Raw genomic sequence first — 23596 nt, forward strand, 5'->3', positions numbered from 1 at the left:
ATTGCTATTTCAGGAACCACTTCACTAATGTGATGGATATTTTATTACTTACTAGTGCTTTTTTAATAATTAGTGATCATTGTTGAACTATTTTATAATTTATATATATATATATGTTTTTATGCTTTTGTTGCTAATAATAGCCAATGTTAACACTTAAGTTATGAATTTTTTTTTTACTTTAGAGAGAGTGTGAGTGGGGGAGAGGGACAGAGGGTGTGAGAGAGAGAGAGAGAGAGAGAGAGAGGGAGAGAGGAGTAAGAGAGAGGATCCCAAGCAGACTCCACACTGAGCATGGATCCTGACATGGGGCTTGATCCCACAACTGTGGGATCATGACCGAAGCCAAAATCAAGAGTCAGATGCTCAACTGACTGAACTACTCAGGTGCCCTAACACTTAAGTTATGAACATTTTGGTGACATATATACAGGAATACTAAGAGGGCATACATATGCTTCTCAAAATAATCCATTGTAATATATTTTTCAGAATTTTTATTAATTTGGGGGGGGATATGTGAAAATATTCCTGGTAATGCATAGAATTATATTAGTCTCAATTGTGCTGTAATTAAAATGATCCAGCTATGAATGAATTTTTGTTGAAACTAATGACCAGCCAACTGTATAGTACTAGTGAATATCTTTGTTGATAAGAGTATTTGAGTGTTTGCTGAGGTGTCAGAGGATCATTTTACAGAGAAAAATCAAAGTCCAGACAAGGGTTCAAATGTCTTTTTCTGGATCAAGCAGCTAGATAGTTACAGATCAAATCACAACCCAGGTGCCTTGACTCTAAGAGTGTTATTGTTTCTTATATATGCCATGAAAGATATATTAGGGCTGGGATGTAATAATACAAATAAGTAATCTAGTTCATATGCAACATTATTACTTTCTCATATTATTAAAATGGTTCCATATTGCTTTTCAGACTATTATAATAATAGTATGATCTAATTAATAATTTCTAATGAGAAAATTATGTTCTAATGATATAAGTTCTTGTCATTTTAGCCATAATCATTTCTGTAAGAGTATATAGTGTTGACTGAAAGGCAGTTAAGAGGCATATAAAAAAAATATGCCACATCCAGGGCCACCTGGGTTGCTGAGTCCTTTGAGCATCTAACTCTTGATTTCGGCTCAGGTCATGATGCTAGGGTCATGGGATTGAGCCCCACATCCTGCTGTGCACTGAACATGGTGCCAGCTTGAGATTCTCTCCCTCTCTCTCTCTCTTTCAGTGTCCAGGGAGATGAAGTATGAACGTGTGTGCCTGAGGGCTGGAGACGAGAGAGAAGGTTGGAGGCTCAGGTCATTGCAAAGAGAAAGACCAAAAAGTGCAAATCTCCTTAGGCTACAATGTAGTTTCATATTATCATTCCCTCTCTCTCCCCCCTCCCCCCACTCATGCACTCTCTCTCTCTAAAATTAAAAAATTATGCCACAGCTAAAAAGGAGCAACCAATGTCTCTGGGAGTGAGCACAGAGAGGGGGTATGATGAGTCCAAGAATATTGAAATCCCTAAAAATATCCTGTAGCAACAAGATATTTAACAGCGTTATGTCGTCTTCGTAACATCCTTAATCACATCATGTTCTGAATCTACTAATTAATGGTAGACTTGAAACTTGTGAATGTATACTTGGTTTTTGCACATTACCAACAGTCTTTCTAGTGATCAGTAAGTCTGATGATCAAGATGGGTGTTGTAAGTTTGGTAAAAGAAGAAGTCTAATTGAAAAATGATGTTGATTTTATTGTATGGATCTCATTAATTATAAAGGCGTATCTGAAGTAATATTTTAAAATATTTGCGCAATAGCAACATCACTTGGGTATTTGTTTAGCTTCCCAAGGTTACAATTTTGATGTCAGTACTCATCCTAAAAGCATAAATAGATTTTGTGCTGTGCTTTTAAAGGCTCTGTTACATTATAATCATCCTGTATTTTTAGTTTAAAGATAAAACACCAGCCAGATCAAATTCTGTATTTAAATTGCTTTAAATTCCTTGGTTTGGCAAATTTAAAGTAGAGCTGGAGAATATACCCGCCCCCCCCCACCTTCATCTAGTCCTAAACAAGATTGTGCCAGACTTCACTGTGTGATGGCCGACAGTGTCTTTCACCTGGAGTGGTACATTTCCTTCAGTATTTTGTCAGAGTAACCTTCATAACACATCAAACATACCTTCTCCAGACATGAGAAGCCAGGCTGGGTTCATAGTATTTTCTCTCTAGCTACTGTCACTGAGCTCCATGAACAAAATTGCTAATTGTACTGCACCGTCTCCTTAGCCAGTAGTAAACCTGGCTCTCACTCCGCCAGTCCCCTCCGTTGGATTCCCTAGCTCAACTTGAAAGATGAAATGATGCTTCAGTTGCCTTGAACAAAACAGGCTAGATATTCTTTTGTGGGTACATATCAACTGACTTTATAAACATTCCAAAAAACTATATACCATAAAAGAGCAGGTATTAGATAATAGAGATAGATACTGGTTTCCTTGGAGAGAACCGTTTGAATTACATACCTCCTATTTAGAAAAACAGTTATTATTTAAGTGAGCTGGAGTTACAAGTTATTGAGTAACTTACGAGAACAAAAAGGCTTTGTCTCTCCTTTAGAAAAGTTTACCATTGACCAGCCCACTGCTGTTGAAGGCTTATTTCTGTTGAGGGCTGATTTGCTAGAATGTCAGACCATCTGGTCCCTCAAAACTTCTGAAACTTTCAAAGGCAAAAATGATGGTCTGTGGTGGCATTTACCTTCAAATCTAATTATGCCACCATGAAAAATAATACATATCCACCCAGAAAGACAAATGTGTTTTAGTTGGGAATTTCCCATCTATTTATTGATTTACTCTTGGGTGGAAAAAGTATCATGTGTTTATGGTAAAATTTTCACACACTGTAAAAGGCACTTAGATCTCCAGCCTCTCTCTCAGAGGTAACTGTCGTTGGTATCTTAATATATGTCTGTCCAGAAACATCTGTATTTCATATATTGTACCTTTGCATAACCGTGTCAATCCCCCCCTTTTGGCGTATACATACATAGCCTGTATACATGCATATACAATAGAGATTATTTATTATCAGCACATAGAACCATCTCCCTCTTTTCCACTGTGGCACAGCATTACATTGTGAGAAATCTGCCAAAATTTATTTACACAGTTGTCTGTGGATGGACATTTAGATTGTTTTCAGCTTTTTGCTATCTCAGGACTTACTGAGCATCCCTGTACATATGTCTGTATGCCTGTTTACAAATTAGATTCCTAAGGGCAGAATTTCTGATTCAGAAGTTATATACATTTTAATGTTTGGTGAATATTGCTAACTTATCCCCCACCCCCCATTTGGCAGATTTTTAAAAGTCACTTCTGCTGCTTCCAATAATCTCCAGGAAATGTAATGGCTTAAGCTTAATTCTATCAAACATAGGAATTCTTCATTCTGTGATCTGCCTATTGATTTCATTATGAGCTGCATAATACATTGTCTGGGCTCCCTGTCTCTGGGCTCGCCGTCTATACAGTGCTTTATTGAAAACTTGTGGGGGAATAAAAAAGACAGTGTAGAAACTCATTGTTCAGAGTAAACATATGAAGGAAGAGAGATAAAGGTATCAAAAGTAAATACAACTAAAGATATTCAGGACAACAAAGAGGATGGTTGTCTTTGTCTTTTCGAAGAGCCATGCTTGTAAGTATAGGAGTGGCTGTTGACTGGTTATTGGTGAGACTACTGAACGTGAATCATGATGAGTGAGTCAAAGTTTGCAGTGTCATTTTGCAGAGAATTCCAAAATGGAATGCACTGTAAATTCAGTGGCAGGAGCATGGGCCAGAGTTGAAGCAGAACTATGCTCTGAATGGACTGGCCTGCAGGCTTTTCTGATGCTTAGTGTTAATACACAGAAGCACAGCTGGTCTCGGTAGGGCAGTTTGAACTTCCTCTGGGTTCCTTCAATACATATCCACATTATAGGAACAATGCCCTCCTGAGAAAAGTATCAGTTTTTTACTTGTGAGTACAAACAGTACCTACAGTTTTGATTTATCTTAACATGTTCATTGTTATTATTAAAATCTGTATTTTATTTTTGGCTTTAATTTTCTAAATCCGGATAGCTGAAGAAAATTAGAAAAGCCTTTAGAAAACCTATAAGAACTTTCTCCAAAGCCCTTTGTGATTTAGTTTCATGTCCCACAGGCTGTCAATAGACATCTGGAATCAGGAGGCGTGGTTGCCTGGGATGGTTTCACTCTTGTCTGATGCTGCATGTATTTTAGGAAGGATATGGTTTTGAAACATTAACTTGTCTTGGCATTATTTTTAGTCACCTAATAAAGTGCTCTCTGAATCATTAAATATTTAGAAGGTTGCTACAGGCTGACCCCTGCACCTGGTTGGCTAATTCGGAAGCAGATCAGCTGCCATTTCTCTTCCTCAACCCCTATCCTACCCATCCACTCCTCTTAAACAGAAAAAGCTCTTTGTGCCTTTTAAAATGTCTTGTAGACTCTTCTGGCTGTAGGTTATGGGGGGGAAAAGTACTGGATCTTTTTCTTATGAAGTATAATTTTTATTTCCCGACTGCCCCCTGTATAATTATCAGAATAGATGACATTACTGAAGAGATGAAGGTTAAAAACAATTCTTTGTGTACAAAGCATATTGCCTGAACTTTCTGGGATAAAAGGAAAGTTCCGCCTTTCATCAGGAGGGCTCAGGCCTCCATTTTAGATTGAACCTTCTGCCCTTTGGGGCTGTATATTACTTTAAATGGCTCCCAGCTGACAGAGTTGGTTGTTGGCTGATGTTAACTAGAGAGCTGTAACGCATTGAGGACTCCTCTTAATAGAGCGACAGCAGCAGCAGACAATGAATGACTTGAAATCTCAGATCATGATTAGGGTCTTGAAGCTATCTTATTTTTGAATTTTAAGCCCTGAGTTAGAAGGGTTAGGAAAAGGAGAATTGTGTATATTCTTTTCAAAGGTGTTATAATCTGGATCTTTCTCCAAGTCCGAAGGGGCTTATAATAAGTACATTTTTCTATCCATGCCCGAAGCTCTTCGTTTTGAATGAAGCCATGATGTACTGATTTATTTGTAATCACCTACTGACCTCCATATGCTTCACTTTGGAGGTTCCCAAGAAACGTTTTTTTTTTTCTTTTCTTTCCTTTTCTTTTTGTTCTTTATATTGACCGATGTAAAAAGAAACATGTTAGGTTTTGCATAGAAAATATGCTTTATAGAAGTTTACAGTTTTTAAAAACCTGAACTCTATGTTTAGCAGGAAGGGTACTTTAAGATCTACTATATGGGTAAGATATAAGTTGCTTTTCAGCAAAGCATTTAGACTGCTCTTTTTGCTTATCTTTGACCGAAGCCTAAAGAATGTCTTATTGCCTTGATGAAATTGCTAAATAAGTCAGTCATCTTTTAATAAATTAAATGAAATACAGTTTCTAAACATAAAAAGTTTCTTAATTATCCTAGCCTTTGAACGTTTTGGCCAAAATCATATATACGTGTAGCTCTTTTCACTTTGGCAATGGAATGTGGTTTTTATTAAGTAATTTAGATTTAGATTTTATTGATTCCACTATTGAGTTTTCCTGTGCTTCTCTCTGGTTCTGTAACCTTTGCTTCCTCGTGGAACTGCCTGTCCAAGTTTGAGACGTGGCTTATTCAGTGGGAGAATCTTAGCATATTCAGTGTTGGTTGTTACAGGCATTGGCAGTATTATGTTCCTCCCACCTCTTGAGGATTAGTGCACAATTTATTTGCACACTCATTTAGACTGGCAAGATGTCGACTACTTCAAATTTCATTATCCAATTTATTAAGTCTTTCTGGTGATGTACTGCTTTCATTGGAGGCCTCTGTTTTTTTGTTTTAATGATTGAAGGATTATAAGACACAATGTATCAAAGAGGTGCTTGGTAAAAATAGAAATGGCTGTGGAGATGTAAGGTGTATTACCAAGATGATATTTTGTATACAGAGTTTAAACTGAGAAAGTATTTTTATTTATAGATATCAAACAAATACATAGTAAAGTGTGTTTACAGTTATAAAAGCAATTAACTTTTATATTTTACAAGTCTCACTTCTGATGTGTCACTCGGTTATCAAAGAGAATAGTACTTTTGAATAATATATTACATTTTAGCTATTTGAATTTTATAGAATATTTTTGGATTTTTACATAAATGATCAATTTGTCTTTAAAACTTTACATTTTTAATGTCAATTACATGGCAATAAAAATATTTTAGTTGCCTTTCAGTGTTTACATGAGACTATAGTTACCCTATTATTAAAATTCGGTAAGAATTAACAATTTTTTCTTTTGAGTGGTTCCATATGGACCCACTGAGTATTTTTCCCCTTTTTCTCCTAGAGAGGGTGTTATCATAGCTTTTTGAGATTTTATAATTATAATTTAGGAGCCTTATTTAAGTGAGCAGAGGATGTTAGTTCTGAGACTGGATGTCAGGCATTTGTAGGGACCATCAGGGAAGCTAGTCTTTGGTACAGAGACTCTTGACTGATGGAAATTCCACCTTAGAATTCCAGGTGGGAACCTACTCTTCCCCTCCTTCTTTATCCTGGCTTCATCTCTTCTAGCACATAGGTACCTATTATGCTTTGGGGAAAACTCCCTAATATGCAGGATGATGCTTCTTTTCCCTCATAAAGATTAGCCTTGTCTAAGGATAGAGGATTTTGGAGTTCTAATAATAACATATCATTCTTGCTCTGGTGTAAGAACCCATTAAATGTAAGACTCTACTTGAGAGAAAGACTATGGTATTTTCTGTTGTTCCGCAGAGTTTTTATTTAATTCATTCTTCTGATACGTGCATGGGGGTTTGCATGTTTGCACGTGTCTCTGATCACAAGCATCCAGCACCCTGGGTGGTAGTTGGAAGTTTGCCCAGCTGAGAAAGATTGTTCTTTTTCGCTCACTCCTTTATTTATTTATTTTTTGTGGTGGTGGTGGTGCTGGTGGTTCCTTTTGTCTTGTATTTATGTAAAAAGTTTATTTGTTGCTGCTGAAAGATCTCAGCATGTGGCCTCAGAGCCCTCACAGATCAGGGTCAGCCTGGTCAGTTTCTGTATAAGTTTTGCTGCTCCATTTTGATGATTAGTCTTCATGCTGATGTCAATGCTTTTCTTTTCTTTTCTTTTCTTTTCTTTTCTTTTCTTTTCTTTTCTTTTCTTTTTTTTTTTTTGGATACAAAATGCTCAGATTAATTTTACTTATAAACTTCTGAATAATCATTAGTTTACCACACTTGTTTCTGAAATTAATAGTGTGTGTGTATAAATCTGAATTGGGCACCTTGAGGTGAAATGCATTCTGCTAGAAATCTCATAAAGCCATTTTTCCCCTGGAGACATGTTGGTTTTATGAATAAATGATGAAAATATTTTAAAAGCTTGTTAAATTTTGTATAGATCCGCATATGTAAAACATATGCTATTGAAATACTGATATGAAAATAAGCTGGGAACGAAATGGAAATAAAAGTGGTTTGCAAATCCAAAAAAGAATAACCATATTGTATATTGTTCCCTGATAGATGTTTTTTTCTGTTGTTAATGGAATCACTTTCTCCATATGATTGACTGCTAACAATTTTGATGTTTAAGTAACTGAAATAGGCTTTTAGGAGATAACATATTCCAATTTCAGGGTTTTTTTTTCTTTGCTCTGTGCCCTGATGCAAAACGTAAACTTAGTTATATTAAGATTAACATCATTCCATGTGTGATTGTGTCATCTTTAAAAGCATTATATATTTATGATGAAATTCTGTGCATAGCCAGAGAAATATACTTCATCTGGACATATCTGTCAGACTTTTATTGGCATACTACATAGGTATGTAATGCAAAAGCAAAACCACATTTTTGCCTTGGAATGATGTCCATAATATCTGTGCAGAGACTATATCATTTAGAACTTTTCCTTTAAAGCAATTACACTGAAAACTTTGCAGAAGTGTTTCTGTGAGTGCCACTAATAATTTAACCTCAAAATTCAACATTGAAAGTAACTGGTTATTTACTCCCATTTTGGGTAGTTTCACTTCAGTTTTATTTCAGACATAAGCCAGTTCTCCACATGAAAAGAGCCTGAGTGACTTTTGGTAGTGTCAGTGAGATAAACGCTCCTCTGAAAGTATTTTCCCCATCACTTTATTGTTAAAACCTTTTTAGAAACAATACAACTGATCACACGTATTTTGTTTGGTGGTTTGTGTCGGTTTCCTGCGCCCGCCCCCTTTTATTTTCATGGGTGGGTTCCAAAGTGGAATATGGATCCCACGATCTATTCTGGAGGAGACAACTTGAGATATACTGCGCTGCAGTTTGGGGAAGGGAGGCCTCCAGGAAGTGGGAGTGAGCTTCTCTTCAAACTGTGTGAGGGGTGGTGGAAGGGAGGATGCTGATTAAAATAATAAACAACTGCTGGAAAGAGAAGTGGATTACCACACTGCTGTCAGATCGGTGAGGGGAGCGGGGAAGCCCTCGGACGCTGCCCTCCCCTGCCGCAAAGTCTGCAGAAGGGAGCCTTTCCATCTGCTGCTGGAACTTTTCTCCGGACAGATAGAACAACTTTTCAAACAACTTAGTTCTGTTGCACTGACAGCATCCCTTAGGCATAGCCTGACCTAGGGAAATGGACTGAAACTAGCTTGGTGGTTGCCATAGCAACGCAGGCTGCGGTGTCTGGGAGAGTGCAAGCCGGTGGCCTCTTGTCCCCTCTTTGGGTGTTTCTTCAGACAAGAGTACACTCCTTGCTGTTTGAACTCTACATAAGTCATGCTCTTTGAAAACTGGCTCTTTACCCAGGATTTTTTTTTTTTTTCTTTTTCTTTCTGAAACCAGTCTGAATGGAGGAAGTTGGTAATACTTGGCCTTTTTTTTTTTTTTTTTTTTTTTTTTGCCTTCTCTCATGCAAGTTTCCAGGATATAGCTTCTTTTTTGCTGTGTGTAATTGAGACCAAACTCTAAGCTTGGGGCCCAGGAGAGAACAGTTGTGGGCTGCAGGTCATTAGTGAGGTGAGCAGAAGGGAATCCTGGGCTTCCCAGAGAAAAAGGAGACCATGCCAGCCTCGTGGAACACAGCTACCAGAAATTATAGAGGCAGGTCTATTCCTTGCGAACTCCGAAGTCCATGAAAAGACGGACCCACGGTGGGGTGGCTAAAATGTCCCGGCACAGGCTGCTGCTGCTTATGGACCATAGCTCAAAGGCAAGGCTTGTAAAGGATTTTACAAAGGATTTTAAAGTATAGCCAGAAAAGATACGGATTTTAGAAGTTAAAAGCTGTTGTCTGAAGGAAGTTTGCCGGAAAGATGTAGGCTTCAAGGGCTACTGGACGATGATTGGTTTGAACTTCAGTTTACGGGAATTGCTGACAAAATTTGAAAAGGTATGCAGAAAGGGGACTTCATGAATGTGCTTTTTTTCTTCCTTGTCTGTTTTTTTTTCTTAAACTCTGCATTTAGATGACAGATATTCTGTTGACTCTTTGATTATTTAATGTAATTTCTAAGGCATATTTGATTTGACATATCCTTTTTTACACGTTTTTCCAACTAAAGAGCAAATTAGCAATTCTTTCCTTTGGTCAGGAGAGCTTCTCACGATGCCTGTCAATTTTAGAATTCCACATCAGAAGAGGTCCTTTGTACTCAAGTCGACTGGTAATTTAATTGAAAGTTATTTTGGAAAGAAAAAAAGAAAACCAGCAACAACACTGGGTTTTCATGCCAAAGTCTGACTTCATCAGGCATGGGTTCTGTTTTCCATACCCCTCAGGTTTCTCTCCTTGCATTTGGCTGAGCACTGCCTTTCCCAGCCTGCTTTCTGAAGATTCAGTTCTGAGAGTTGGGAGAAGATGCCTCCCAGTGACAAGGGCCCATCCGATCTTAAACTTTTCCTTTTTTATTTTGAGTGTCTGTTTTATATGGGGAGCTCTTGCATGCACTGTGGGGCTTTCACGCTTGGATCATTAATTTTGTACTCAGTTCTTTTTTCCATAGGAAAGTTCTTGGCACACTCTAGGATTGAGCCCAGCCTGCCAAAGCTACCTTACATTTATAGTTAAACAAAACAGAGAACCTCAACGTGCTGCTCATGGGCTCCTGCCCTTCCTTAGCCTTTGGATGCCAAGCACTTATCTTCTTTCAACTTCCAGTCTTTAAAGAAAAAGAAGTGAAGTAATTTCACTATGTGCTTAAGTCAATTATTTATCAGTTGTTAAAGATGTGCTCAGTGTCTTTCACCCCGAATACCCTACGGTTCCTTATGAGTACAAATATAAGCAAGACTGTATCGAGTCATTAAAGGAATAATGGGCTTTTTCTTACAAAACTACAATTGCCAGAGGAAAATGGCATAAAACCACGTCATTTGAAAAATTTAGAAGCTTTTCCAGAAAAATTACAGTCATTGCTTCCCTCCTGGTGATAGAAACAGTGTGGTGGGAAGAGTGTGGAGAAAGAAGAATTTAGCTTCTTCTGGTTGGATGTTCCCCCTGCCCCCATGTCTCCTGCACCCCGACTATAGCACTAAGGATTGTAACACAGGACGCACTTTGACCTCTTGCTTTAATATGTTGTTAAGCACCTAAATTCCTGAGAGTAAGGATGGTTCCCAGTCAACTTGCTCACCATTTAAAAGGGGCAGAGGAGGGAGGGAATATCTTTTTTATGGCAGCTGGTAACAGCAGGTGACAAACTTTATGACCATAAAGAGGTCTGTTAGCTTGGTTTGTATAGATTTCTCTGTTTCTTCCTAAAAAGGTATAGGGCATATGTTGCATGAATAATTCATTACTTAGACCCCCCTGTGAGGCAGTAATTGTGGGCAATGGCTGGACTTTTGTATTGTAATTGCTGCCATTAGTCTTAAAAAGCCTAGGTCAGATTCCAGAGGTTAGGAACCTGCCTTAGCCTTCTGGCCATTTTATTGGCAAGGTTACAAGTTCTGGTTATATTAGTATATTTCCTCTTTTAACTCCCAAACCTTATTATCTGACTAGTTCTTATTTTAGTAGCTGAGTTGACAGTAAAAGAAGTCTGCTGGCTTATTCCTATCAAAGCCTTGATTTGGGATTTTTTTTTTTTTTTTGAGACAAAGGCAAATTCAAAGAAACAATCCTGCCGCCATTCACAATCTGAAGTTCTCCGGATATGTTTATTTTTGGGTTAAACGCTTTTATGAAAACCAACGTGAGAGTTAATCTCTTTGCCATATTTCGTTTGTAGGAAGTTGCCATGCGTGAGTATATTTTTCTCCAAGTCAAGTATTTAAAAAAAAAATCCTTTGTGTATTTTCACAAAAGCTGTCTCATATATAGCCTGTGCTGTGTTGGCTCGTGGCCAGGAAAACGGGTGTTTTGGAAAGGTACCACTACCTCACACCTCTCAAATACAACTACCTACCTTCCCCCAGCTCGGAAAGCAATGATGCCATTTTTAGGGAATGATCAAGGCCTACTGCTGTAATGCAAAAGCCACACGATACAAGAATAACAGTCTGTCTATAGTTCTTTTACTCTCCATTCCCCCAGTCCTGTCTTCTTCTCGGTTTTAGGGATCTGCTTCTCGAGAGGATAGGTACCTCGGTGGTGATGTCACGCTTCGCATGTCAGTAGTTGAAATGCTTCAGCCTGCGGTTTAGGTTGTCCTAGGAAAAAGGTAACTTTGCTATGCTCCTGAAGCCCTTTCAGGCTTTAAGAACCCTAGGGTCCAAAGATGCGATGTGGTGGGTCCTTCAATGATGGTTAATCCGAAAACTTGTAGACTGATCAGATAATTGAAATTTCCAAATGACTGCAGACCTTCCCTGTAACTTCAAGGCAGCAGTCGGTTTGTGAAATTGAAAGGGGGTATTCTGGTTGATGTTTTTGAATTTTAGAGAAATTCGGTGGTTTTTTGATTTATATTGTGTATCTGTTCATACACAAGTGTTTGGCACATGATTGAGTTCTGTAATATGGTTATCTAGTCCCAAAATGGGTGATGCCAGGATTGATTTTCTAGCATAGGCAGGACAGGCAGATTACACTTGGTACTCATTCCTAATCTCTTAGAACCAGAAAAGGCAATGCGGAGCATCCCTGGGAATCCAGAAGGCAGGAGGTATTCTCTATTGTTCCCTCAAGGTGACAGCTCACGAAGGATCGGGAGATCCCAGCCGATGGAAACCATGTGTACCCCATAGTGGTCCTTAAGAGGAGGTGGAGACTGGAACTTCTTTCCAAGGGAGGATGACCTTGTGGCAGGATATGCCTGCCAGAAAGCAGGACCTTGTCATCTAACCAAGTGATGAAGGAGGAGCCCCAAGCAGGCTCCACGCTGTCAGTGCAGAGCCCAACACGAGGCTCGAACCCATGAACTCTGAGATCATGACCTGAGCTGCAGTCGGGCACTTACCGGCTGAGCCACCCAGGCGTCACCACAATGTTTAGTTGTAAAACAAATGTGTTCTTGAAGACACAGCAAACTTCCACTTTCAAGGTCTAGTCATGTGTTCAACAGTTAGTAAATAGTTATTAAGTGTGTGGTACGTACCGGGCACTGGGCTGAGTTCATGGATGGAGTGGAGAATAGGTTAGACATGCCCTCCTTGAGCTTATGGCCTAGTGGGAGGAAAATCAAACCTTAAACACAGAAAGTGTTCACTGCAGTGTGTGATGCGGCAAATGGAGATAGCTATGAGAGTAACAGGTAGGCCTAGTCTGCTCCAGGGGCAGAGAAGTCTTTTCTGGAGAAATGATATTTAAACTGGGACTTAAAAGATGCATTTGAAGTTAATGTAGGGAAATGTGTCTTGGGGGAAGAAATTGAGAGGTTTCTGGGCCATAGGACAGATCAGGAGGTGAGGACTTGGGTGCTCCAGGATTATAGTTTTAAACATTTAACATGCAATAATCTTAGGTTTTCAAACCTGTTCAATTTTGATTATACCATCTGACTTGGGGAATTAAGGTGGGGCAGTAATTTGGCCACATGAAACATTTCACAACTGCTCCTAAGAACCTTGTGTTCGTATTGTCAACCAAAACTGTGTACTCCAGGAGGAAGGCCACTGTATTTTAATTCACCAGGACTTTAATATGTTTCAGTAACAACCTGGTATAGATTCAAGGATTTGGAACACCTTTGGGTTATGAAAGGTATTTTGATTCATAGCAGTGTTTCCTCTGTTTGAATTTACAATGTATATTGTTTATTGATTCTTTATCATTGCAAGTGACTTGTTCAAATTCTCTTGGAAGGGCAGTTAATTGTGGGCTTGTTCCACTAAGTTATTCAGCTCTTTTCCTACTCTGTTCTAACATATTTATAATCATAGATAATGGGATAAGAACATTACTGGCATTGATTTCTTTATAAATGCTGCTATAGACCAGGCAATACTACTTTCTATTGTCTGTCAAATGTGATTCCATAATTATTAATAGAGTGATTAAAATCTATGAGATTTGTTGTTGAAAGCAAATGTAGTCTATAAATAATTCATTGAATAATTTAATGAAATTAATCATAATAATTAGTTGAATAATTAATTTCAATTACTATCCCAGAAGCTTCACAAAAGCCTCAAAGCATATTTACATATCATGCATGTAAATTTGATGATATTTTTTGGTTGTTATATTATTTCTTGGTGATATCTGACTTGTTAAAAAAAAAAGTCATGATTCCTCATTTCAAATCCTAAAGCTGTGGCAACAACAATCCCACTGAGTTCCTGTTAATCAATCCCAAACTGTCTCTGAATTCCAGTCTTGTTTTTGAAAGGAACAGTGGATTTCTTTTCCCCTAATGCTTAACCTTGTTGATTTAGCCTGAGACTTGGGATATGGTGGGGAGATCGTTGCTGACCTCACTCCTTCACCTTCAGGAAAGGGGTCAGGACTCCTTCAGAGAAAACATTGCTGTGGCCATGTAGGGTTAGGTAAATATGCCATATGAAAATAAACCAAAATTATGTCAACAAGGTCTGAAGAGGATGAATCTATTCTAGCACCAATTCAGTTGTTGAAGACTTTCTAGGGGCACTATATTCTTAATCTCTGTTTCCTATCAGAGGGTTCAAGCAGTTCTGTTTATTAAAATCTAAAGAAACTGTTTTGCTGACATGGTTATAGCCACTACTGGATTATAGAACATTATAAGGAAGTAAAATGTATGTGACATACAGTTATAAGTGTTGGCATATAATATCTCTGTGGGTTAGATAATTAGAGAAATGTCCAGGTAAGGGCAAAATTGGTATGAAAATATCAGTTATTAAATAAGCAACTAAATAAATATTTTCCTTTACTTAGGAGGTTAATTTTGACCTGGGTAGTGGGTGTTGCGTACAAGAAACTAATTGGTGAATCTCTCTGAACTTTGTTCATCTTCTGGAAGGCTGTGCTGACAGTGTGTGCATCTTATGCTTTTGATGATGTTTTCCTATGTTGTCATCTTAGTCTAACCCCTGGTTTCCTAACTTTGTACATTATGCTTAACATTGTTAGAAAGTATGTTTCGAGGGAATCCTTAAAGATCTGTTCTGTCTTATTTTAAACGTGAGTTCAGCTGCTTGAAAACTTTGCTTTTGGCCTCTCTGTGCACATGACCAGCTTATGTTAAATGCCTGGAAGAACGTTGCTTTGTGCTTCTACATGGATTACCTTCCCATAACTAATTATCAATAACTATTTTGTGCTGCTTAATGTTCAGAATGGCTTGTAGGTGACAGAGGTATGCATTAGTAGGGCAAGTCCCCCAGCTGTGCAGTGAGAGTAAAACCTCGTTCATGGAATTTCAATTTATTTTAGCATTTGGTGCTACATTAGGGTCATGATCTAACAGCCTCCCGTGCTGGCATCTTGATTTTAAAGCCAGTGCATCATTGCACAATCATCTATGAAGGAACATGATGCATTAACTGCAGGTAATTCTAAATTTCCAGTGAAAGAATAGGCAGGGCTTTGCAGTACAAGCCTCTAAATAATTTTAGTTCCCATGTTAAATATTTTAAATGAAGAGATTAAACAAAATGATTACTGCACTCCCTTCCAACTGTTGATTATGTGAGTTTCCTTGGTATTATAGTAGCTAATCTGCCAGTCAATTAAGGTGAACTTAATGCTTTCATTCATGCATTTATACATTTGTCTGTCTACCTAGCTGTGTCTATTTTAAGTTAGGCTAATGCTGTGTAACAGACTGCGAAGAATAGTAAGGTGATTTTTATGATTTTAGGAGCTTTTAATATATTTGGCCAGATAAATATACCACCAAATGTCAGTAAAACAAAATAATGTGTGCTCATTTTCTTTGCTTTCTGGTTGTTGATTTTCTTCGTAACTTTTTTGGAGGCTGAGGTGTGGAGGGGTTTTTCACATACTGAAAGTTGCATTCCAACATGAATATATGATGACTGGTAGTGCTCTTAACCAGGACTTGATGAAAATACCTGCAGTCGTTGGCCAGTGAAGGAGTTCTGTTTTAGTCCATTTGTCTTTGTGGCTGGGTTGGTAAAGGCATCACCTGGTTGGATACGAGGAGCCAAAGGTGCTTTGTGTTCTTGGTATGCAGATTTGCTGATTTTGTTGAATACTTTTGTGACACTTAAAAAAAAAACTTGGGGCGCCTGGGTGGCTCAGTCGGTTGAGCGTCCTACTTTGGCTCACGGCATGGTCTTGCAGTTTGTAAGTTCGAGCCCCTCGTCGAGCTCTGTGCTAACAAACAGCTCAGAGCCTGGAGCCTGCTTCAGATTCTGTGTGTGTGTGTCTCTCTCTCCCACTCCCCTGCTCATGCTCTGCCTCTCTCTGTCTCTCAAAAATAAATAAATGTTTAAAAAAATTTAAAGTTAAAAGAATTAATAAAACTGTATGTGGATCTTAATGCACTTCTGTCTTCCTACTTCTCTTGGCTATGAAAGGAAGCAAATATATCAGGCTACTTTAGGAAGTAGTGGTTTGAAGTTTCCTTGTGGTTTTCCTTGTGATTTGTGTGTAGGTCTAGTCCACTGACAGTAGTTTTTAGGAACTGATCCAGGAAATTTGAGTCCAGATTCACTTTGGCCATAGAGAGCAAAGGGATGCCTCGCTCACTGTGTCATTTGGCTTTTTGAGAAAGATGGCTATCATACATATATAGAGCATGATCTTTTAATATATCTCTTTCGATGTCTTGAAATGCATTTCAGGACACAAAAGTAAAACAGTTACATCCTAAAGGATAAGGACTAGGTTCAGAAGTTGACACCAAAGAACCTTTCAATAGAACTTGCCTTACCTTTTACTTTTTTCACCGAGAATTTCTCTTTGAAGCATTCCAAACTGAAATTATAATGGGATTGCCATTTTACGTGCATGATGTTGTCCAACCTGAGCACCTTGAATCCATATCTGGCTCCGTCCCCTGGTCCCCTGTTGGTGTCTGCTCTGCCCTCTGTGGAATAGAGGTGCTAGTGAAATGCCCAGGAGCCAACAATGTCAGAGTTTTTGTTTGGTAGTGAGCCCCAATTCTGGGCATACCCAGATCACACTTTGCAGGTGAACCTGATTTGGCTTTGTCACTAGGGTAAGATAACCCCAGAGACCAACAGGCTTGCAAATTGGACCATACATTTTGCAGAAGCTGTCCATCAAACTCTGTGTTCATCTCTCCCCCTCCTCATATCTGACCCTATTAATGTCATGTTAGACATCACAAATCTCAGAAATTATAATACATCATTTCTGCCCTTCATGTAGAAATGATAACTTCCTACCATGCTTATTAGAGTACTGAGGTGCAAAGGCCTTTCCACGTGTCCTTCTGGTTAGTCTAGATCTGTAGATGTTTAAAAAACAATCTTTTAGATCCCGACCTCTAAGTGTTGGTTCTTGATGGATTGCTAATCAGGAGTGAGTTCTAAATTAGTGAAAGCATTCTGAGTATTCAACGAATTTCTATTTAATTTTTCATCATATTCATTTGGAATTGGAAAACTTAAGAGTGAGGCCTATAAAGGAAAACTGAAGATGAGAAAGGTAATAAAACTATGGAATTTAAGAATTTATTCTCCTTTTACTAATTCAGATTCATGACCTGAAATAATTTTTTAATTGCTGTAGTAAGTTGCCTTAATAGTCATTACCAGCTAATGCCATGGAGACTCACTGGACACCTTCATGGCCCCTCAGGTTCTTGTTTTTCTGTTTTTAACTCCCTACTCATTCGTTGGATGGGAGTGGCTGTCACACTAGAGTTAGGTACAACTAGCTTGCTTTCATTTTATTCAGGAAGAAAAGATGATTGCCAAATGAATACAGATAATTGTGTTGACAGCTTTATAGTGGAGAGTATTAAAAATTGATAAAGACCTGTGTATTTATTTTTTAATGTTTATTTATTTATTCTGAGAGAATGCATGCACGTGTGAGTGGGGGAGGGCCAGGGGGCGTGGGGAGAGACCATCTCAAGCAGGTTCTGTGCTATCAGTACAGAGCCTGTTGTGGGGCTCAATCCCACAAACTGTGAGATCATGACCTGGGCTGAAATCAAGAGTTGGACGCTTAACTGACTGTACCACCCAGGTGATCTTACACTGTGTATTTTAAATTTTAAATTTATTATATTTATCTAATTACCAAAAGAAACCCTGTTTTTGTAAAAAAAAAAAAAAAAAAAAAAAAAAGGAAACTCAGAAGTGTAAAGAAAAAACCAAAATTACATTTAAGTTTCTTGTACAGAGATTATACTATTTTGATGTTTCTTACAGTTTTTTGATGTATGTGTGTGCAATGATGTACAAAAACATACGCTAATTTAAACACCTACTTTTAAAATTAAATTAACATCATAATATATAGTTTTGTATCCTGTATTTTTAAACTTAATATTATATACCATTAATGTATTATGATAGCTTCCACTGTTTTACTTTAAAAATAATTAGCGTAGTAAATGTGTTTGTACATAAATCTTCCTAGGATAGGTAATTTCAACAATTTTAAGGCTTTTTATTACAGATTGTGAAAATGCTTTTTCAAAGTCTGAACCAGTTTTTATTACTAATTTATAATCATTCTTATTTACTTTATACTGAAACTTAGAAAAATAATTTTCTGTTTAACAGAAATACTATTTTGCCATTTTTATTTCTAATGGGAATAAACGTTTTAATGAAAATATTCATTTAAAATTTTAGAAATAAACTATTAAGTTGGAAGGACAAACTATTAAGTTTGTCTAAATGAGAGAAAAATAGGTAAAATTATGTAATATCTATGTAAAACATCATTTTTTTTTAAATTTTTTTTTCAACGTTTATTTATTTTTGGGACAGAGAGAGACAGAGCATGAACGGGGGAGGGGCAGAGAGAGAGGGAGACACAGAATCGGAAACAGGCTCCAGGCTCTGAGCCATCAGCCCAGAGCCCGACGCGGGGCTTGAACTCCCGGACCGCGAGATCGTGACCTGGCTGAAGTCGGACGCTTAACCGACTGCGCCACCCAGGCGCCCCTAAAACATCATATTTTGAGGGCATTTTTGCCTGTGTATAAAGGGGAAAGAGAATCTGGGTATTAGGTAGCGTTCAGTGATTTGGTGATAATAATTATATAAAATTTCAAAAATTTCTTATGAATCTGAAATACCAACATCTAACAAACTGGTACATGAAATTTAGATTATAATACATTGTGTTTTTAAGAACTGGGGAGATCAATATATTGAAGATTTAAAGGCTGTTGTTTTCAGTGTAAGAATTGTGGAAACACTTGAATTTGTTATTATCATTTAAAGTGAATTTAACTTTTGCTTAAAAATAACTCATCTGCTGAATGTAAAAAAAAAAAAGTTCTGTATAGCAACCCTAAGGGACTGTTGACGCTAATACCTAACATTTGCATTATCTCTTTGCTCTTTTCTCTTTAGGACATCCAGGCAGAAATTGATGCACATAATGACATATTTAAAAGCATTGATGGAAACAGGCAGAAGATGGTAAAAGCTTTGGGAAATTCTGAAGAGGCTACAATGCTTCAACATCGACTAGATGATATGAACCAAAGATGGAATGACTTGAAAGCAAAATCTGCCAGCATCAGGTCAGAATAGTCAATATCAAAATAAAAAATGATGGGGGAGGGAGATTTTTATGATTTTAGTCTATCAGAGAATGAACAGGAAGCCTTACCACCATGCTATTTTCTCAGAAGTAGTTTAAGATCTAAATGCAGGGGCACCTGGCTGGCTCAGTCGATAGAACACAAGACTCTTGACCTCAGGGTTGTAAGTTTGAGCCCCATGTTGGGTATAGAGATTACTTAAAAATAAAATCTTGGAAAAAATTAGAAAAAAAGATATAAATGCAAAAAGTTTTTTTTTTTTTTTTTTTTAAGTTACAGTTTTAGCTACATTTATATCCAGGGCCCTCTGCCAACTGTTCTTCACTATTCACAAATTTGCACATCATATTTTAAATTTAATTATACTAATAGGAATAATGTTACCAATACTTGCTTGTTATTGAGTGTTTACCTTGACCAAGTACTATGTTAGCATCTTCATAAACATTGTTTAGTACTCAAAATATCCCAGTAGGTGAATAGTAAAATTCTTTCTTACATGAAGAAATAGAGGCTTAATGAATATATGGAACTTGAGAAGTTTTTGAGCTAACAAGTTCCAAGCCAGGATTTTTTTTTTAACATGAAATTTATTGTCAAATTGGTTTCCATACAACACCCAGTGCTCATCCCAACAGGTGCCCTCCTCAATGCCCATCACCCACTTTCCCCTCCCTCCCACCCTCCATCAACCCTCAGTTTATTCTCAGTTTTTAAGAGTCTCTTATGGTTTGCCTCCCTCCCTCTCTAACTTTTTATTTTCCCCTTCCCCCCACTCATGGTCTTCTGTTAAGTTTCTCAGGATCCACATAAGAGTGAAAACATATGGTATCTGTCTTTCTCTGTATGACTTATTTTACTTAGCATCACACTCTCCAGTTCCATCCACGTTGCTACAAAAGGCCGTATTTCATTCTTTCTCATTGCCAAGTAGTATTCCATTGTATATATAAACCACAACTTCTTTATCCATTCATCAGTTGATCCAAGCTAGGATTTTAATCCAGATCTTTATGACTCTTGGCCGTGAATGTTTTGCTTCATTATGCTAGTTGTATGTCCAATTAGAAAATGTATTTATAGAAATTAAATATAGCTCATGGACACTGAAGTAGAAAACTGATGATTCGTGTCTGCCTTTGTAGAGAGTAAAATAAGGATGAATCTGAAGACTAGGATGCCGACGAGGAAAGGACCCTGAGAAAATATGTAGTGTGGCAATTATTAATGCTGTTGGGAGTCTGGAATTATATTTAATGGATGGTGAACAGTACCCAACTGGATATGAGGTTAGAGGAAACTGACTGAGAACATGCTACTGAGCAAAGATCCAAAGAGGAATTTTGGTAGAAAGACCTAGATTTTGCATTTGGGTCAGTTTCTTTTAAGGTTCAGAAACTGTATGATGTTTTGAAAAATGTACATCCTTAAACAAAATGATCTTAAGTTTGACTCTCTGATTTTGCAATTTACTTACTGATCTTAGACAAGTTGCTCCATTTCTCTTATCTTTAGTTTTCTCATTTACAAAATCAAAATATAAATATTTAATCCACATGATTGCTCTGAAGATTGAATGGGATATTCTGATAGTTCCTTAACCTAGGTAAAGCCCGTCTAATGTAGCATCTAGTTGATTTTTACTTATGTAAAGGGGCTCAGTGGCTCTGCTTCATCTGGCTTCTGATTTCATAGAACAAGTTCACAGAGAGTAGAAATCTTTAGTGATGATTTGTTGTGAATAAGCTTTAAAAAAATTTTTTTTTCTAAAGAGATATCCTGAAAGGTTGTTACTCTTCTGGGTCTCATAGAGGGAGATTCACACTTCTTTTTATTCTTACAGAAGGGGGTAGTTTAGCATGACCATGGCAGCCTGTGTGTAAAGGTCCTCTTGGAGATGATGTCAGCATCTACCAACTACTTTTTTTCAATGAGAGAGGAAAATTTGGGAATATTGTATAGTGACAGAATATACTTAAGTTTATTTAAGATTGAGTTTTCTACTGTCCAGATTCCATTGGGTTGCAACTTTATGTTCCCTGTAAATAAAAATTTTTTAAAATGATTTAAAATGTTAACTCTCATGAAAAACATTCACTGAGGTTCTAGCAAAACCAACATCTAGTCTAACAAGTGAAAAGCCACAGGGCTGGTCCTGGTGAAGACTGTCCACGTGGTGCTGGAATTTTGAGAATTTGGAGGATGGGTTCCTTAGGAAGGAACATTTAAGGGACACCTGGGTGGTTCAGTTGGCTAAGCATCTGACTCTTGGTTTTGGCTTAGGTCATGATCTCATGGTCTGTGAGTTTAAACCCTGTGTTGGGCTGTGTGCAAACAGTACTGAGCCTACTTGGGATTCTCTCTCTCTTCCCCTCTCTTTCTGCCCCTCCTCCCTTCTAAATAAATAAATAAGTAAGTAAATAAATAACTTACTTACTTACTTAAAAATTTAAAAAAACACAGGAATTTAATGAAGGCCTACATCATAAACAGATCATTCCAAATGGAAAGCTACAGACAAAAAAATTCTTTGGCCTTTGATAGATGCTATTCCTAAGCCTATCAAATCACATTTTTTTCTAACTGGGAAAGAAAGAGCTCTTAAACTACTGTTGGAATATTAAATAAATCTAATAAATAATGTTATTTTTAGAAGATGGGAGAGTAAGCTTTTGCCAGTGGACTTCTGCATCAAGATAGATCATATATTCCAGTAAAGTGTGTTATTAATATAATAATGAATTAAAATAACTTTTAGCCACATTATCCACCTCTGGGGATTCAGGTCTTTTCTTTTCAAGTATTTAATAAGAATAAGCTTCTGTGTTTAAGGCGTTGCAAATCACAAATAAGATATGAGTCCTAAGGGACTTCCAGGTCTGTCCAGGTTAAGGTGGGTTCAGTGAAGTGAACTTTTACTTCAGAGGCTTCATAAAAGAGGCAGTTGTTAAACTGAGCCTTGAAAGGTGTAGAGTTATTCCCTGGATGGAAGGAGTCAGTCCTGGAGAAGGACATGTAAGTGGGAGGCTTGACATAACACTGTTTTCATGGAGCAGTTAAGACGTTCAGTCTGGCTAAGACTAGAATTTGCTGTTGGTGTGGAGGGGAAAGACTGTGGCCAGAAGAAAACAGATGGAGAGAGAAGTGAGACACACACGTGAAACAGCTGTGTGCACCGTGCTCATTCCTCTGGTAGTGGAATTTGAAAACCTTTAGGTGACATGATTAGATGTGAGGTTTGGAAAGATCCCTCCCACATGTCTGTGGAGGATGCTTTATTAGATTAGTGTAGTTCTGAAGACAAGGAGAGCCGCTAACAGACCTGTTCAGTATCCAGGACAGGGAAGGGAGACTGAATAGGTACTCGGTTCATGTTGTTGAAGGACTAGTGAGACATCCAGAAACAAATCACCATTGGATGGCCATCTCTTCAAAAGAGAGCTATAAGCAAAATAAAGAAATGGTGAGATGGGGAGCATCCAGACAGGGGAGGCATATAAGCATTGTGAGCAGGCAAGAGGGTGAAAAGTTAGGAGACGGCACAGCAAAGAATCCCAGAAAACCATTAAATATAAGAGATAGGTGAAGGAAAGGAAAGCCAGCAAAGGATCCTGAGAAGTGGGTGGCCTTGAGCAGAGGAGAATCAGGAGTGTTGTCAAGAGCCAAGGGAGGAGGGGTTTTGAAGGGAAGGGCATGTTTAGTGGTGCTGACAGCTGAGGGAGTGGAGGGAGATCAGGGCTGCAGAGGCAGGTAGAGTGAGAGGAGCTTTGGTGACTCTTTGCTGGGACAGAGTTTCCATTGAGGTGAAAGTCGATGTCAAGAGGACAAAGGGTCAGGATGGGAAGTGGAGAAGTGGAAACAGAACTAGTCTGCACAGTCTCATTTTCTCAATCAGCTCTGCTGTGAAGGCAAGGGGGAGAGAGACTACACTGCTATAACTATGTTATTACACATAACAGCTTTGTAAGTATATAATAACTGAAGGACTATATCTACACCTATATTCACTAGTCTGTGCTTTCATATGGACCAGATATGCTTCACTAAAGAAGTAAATGATACATTCTTCATTTTTAACTTTGAAAAATAGGCAAAAGAAATTATATTCACATTCATTATTACTTGGGTATTTACAAAAGATGTATATTTCTTCATATAAGTATATATAAATCTGTAACTATATGTGGTGATGAATGTCAACTGGACGTACTGTGGTAATCATTTGGCAATATCTACCTTTATTGAATCATTGTGTCGTGCACCTGAAAGGAATATAGTGTTATATGTTAATTATATCTTAATTAAAAGAAAGATAAAACAGTTTCTTAAAAAAGATAGAAGTTTATTATACTCAGTAGTAGACCTTCATACAGGAAGCACACGTCGGAGAGAAATGGAGCAGGATAGCGTTTAGTCATGT

The 23596-nt window shown here is 37.8% G+C and overlaps 1 protein-coding gene across 1 annotated transcript in view; it reads left to right on the top strand.

Moving 5' to 3' along the window:
• Positions 1 to 23596, top strand: part of UTRN (utrophin) — a 469064-nt gene that overhangs the window by 295612 nt on the left and 149856 nt on the right. Inside the window, 1 exon segment of the mRNA XM_086708068.1 lies at positions 18983 to 19155. Within this exon segment, the coding sequence (XP_086564194.1) occupies positions 18983 to 19155 (173 nt within the window).

The sequence above is a fragment of the Puma concolor genome, chromosome B2, assembly GCF_028749965.1.
Source record: "Puma concolor isolate L17-30 chromosome B2, mPumCon1.1.hap2, whole genome shotgun sequence".
Lineage (NCBI taxonomy): Eukaryota > Metazoa > Chordata > Mammalia > Carnivora > Felidae > Puma > Puma concolor.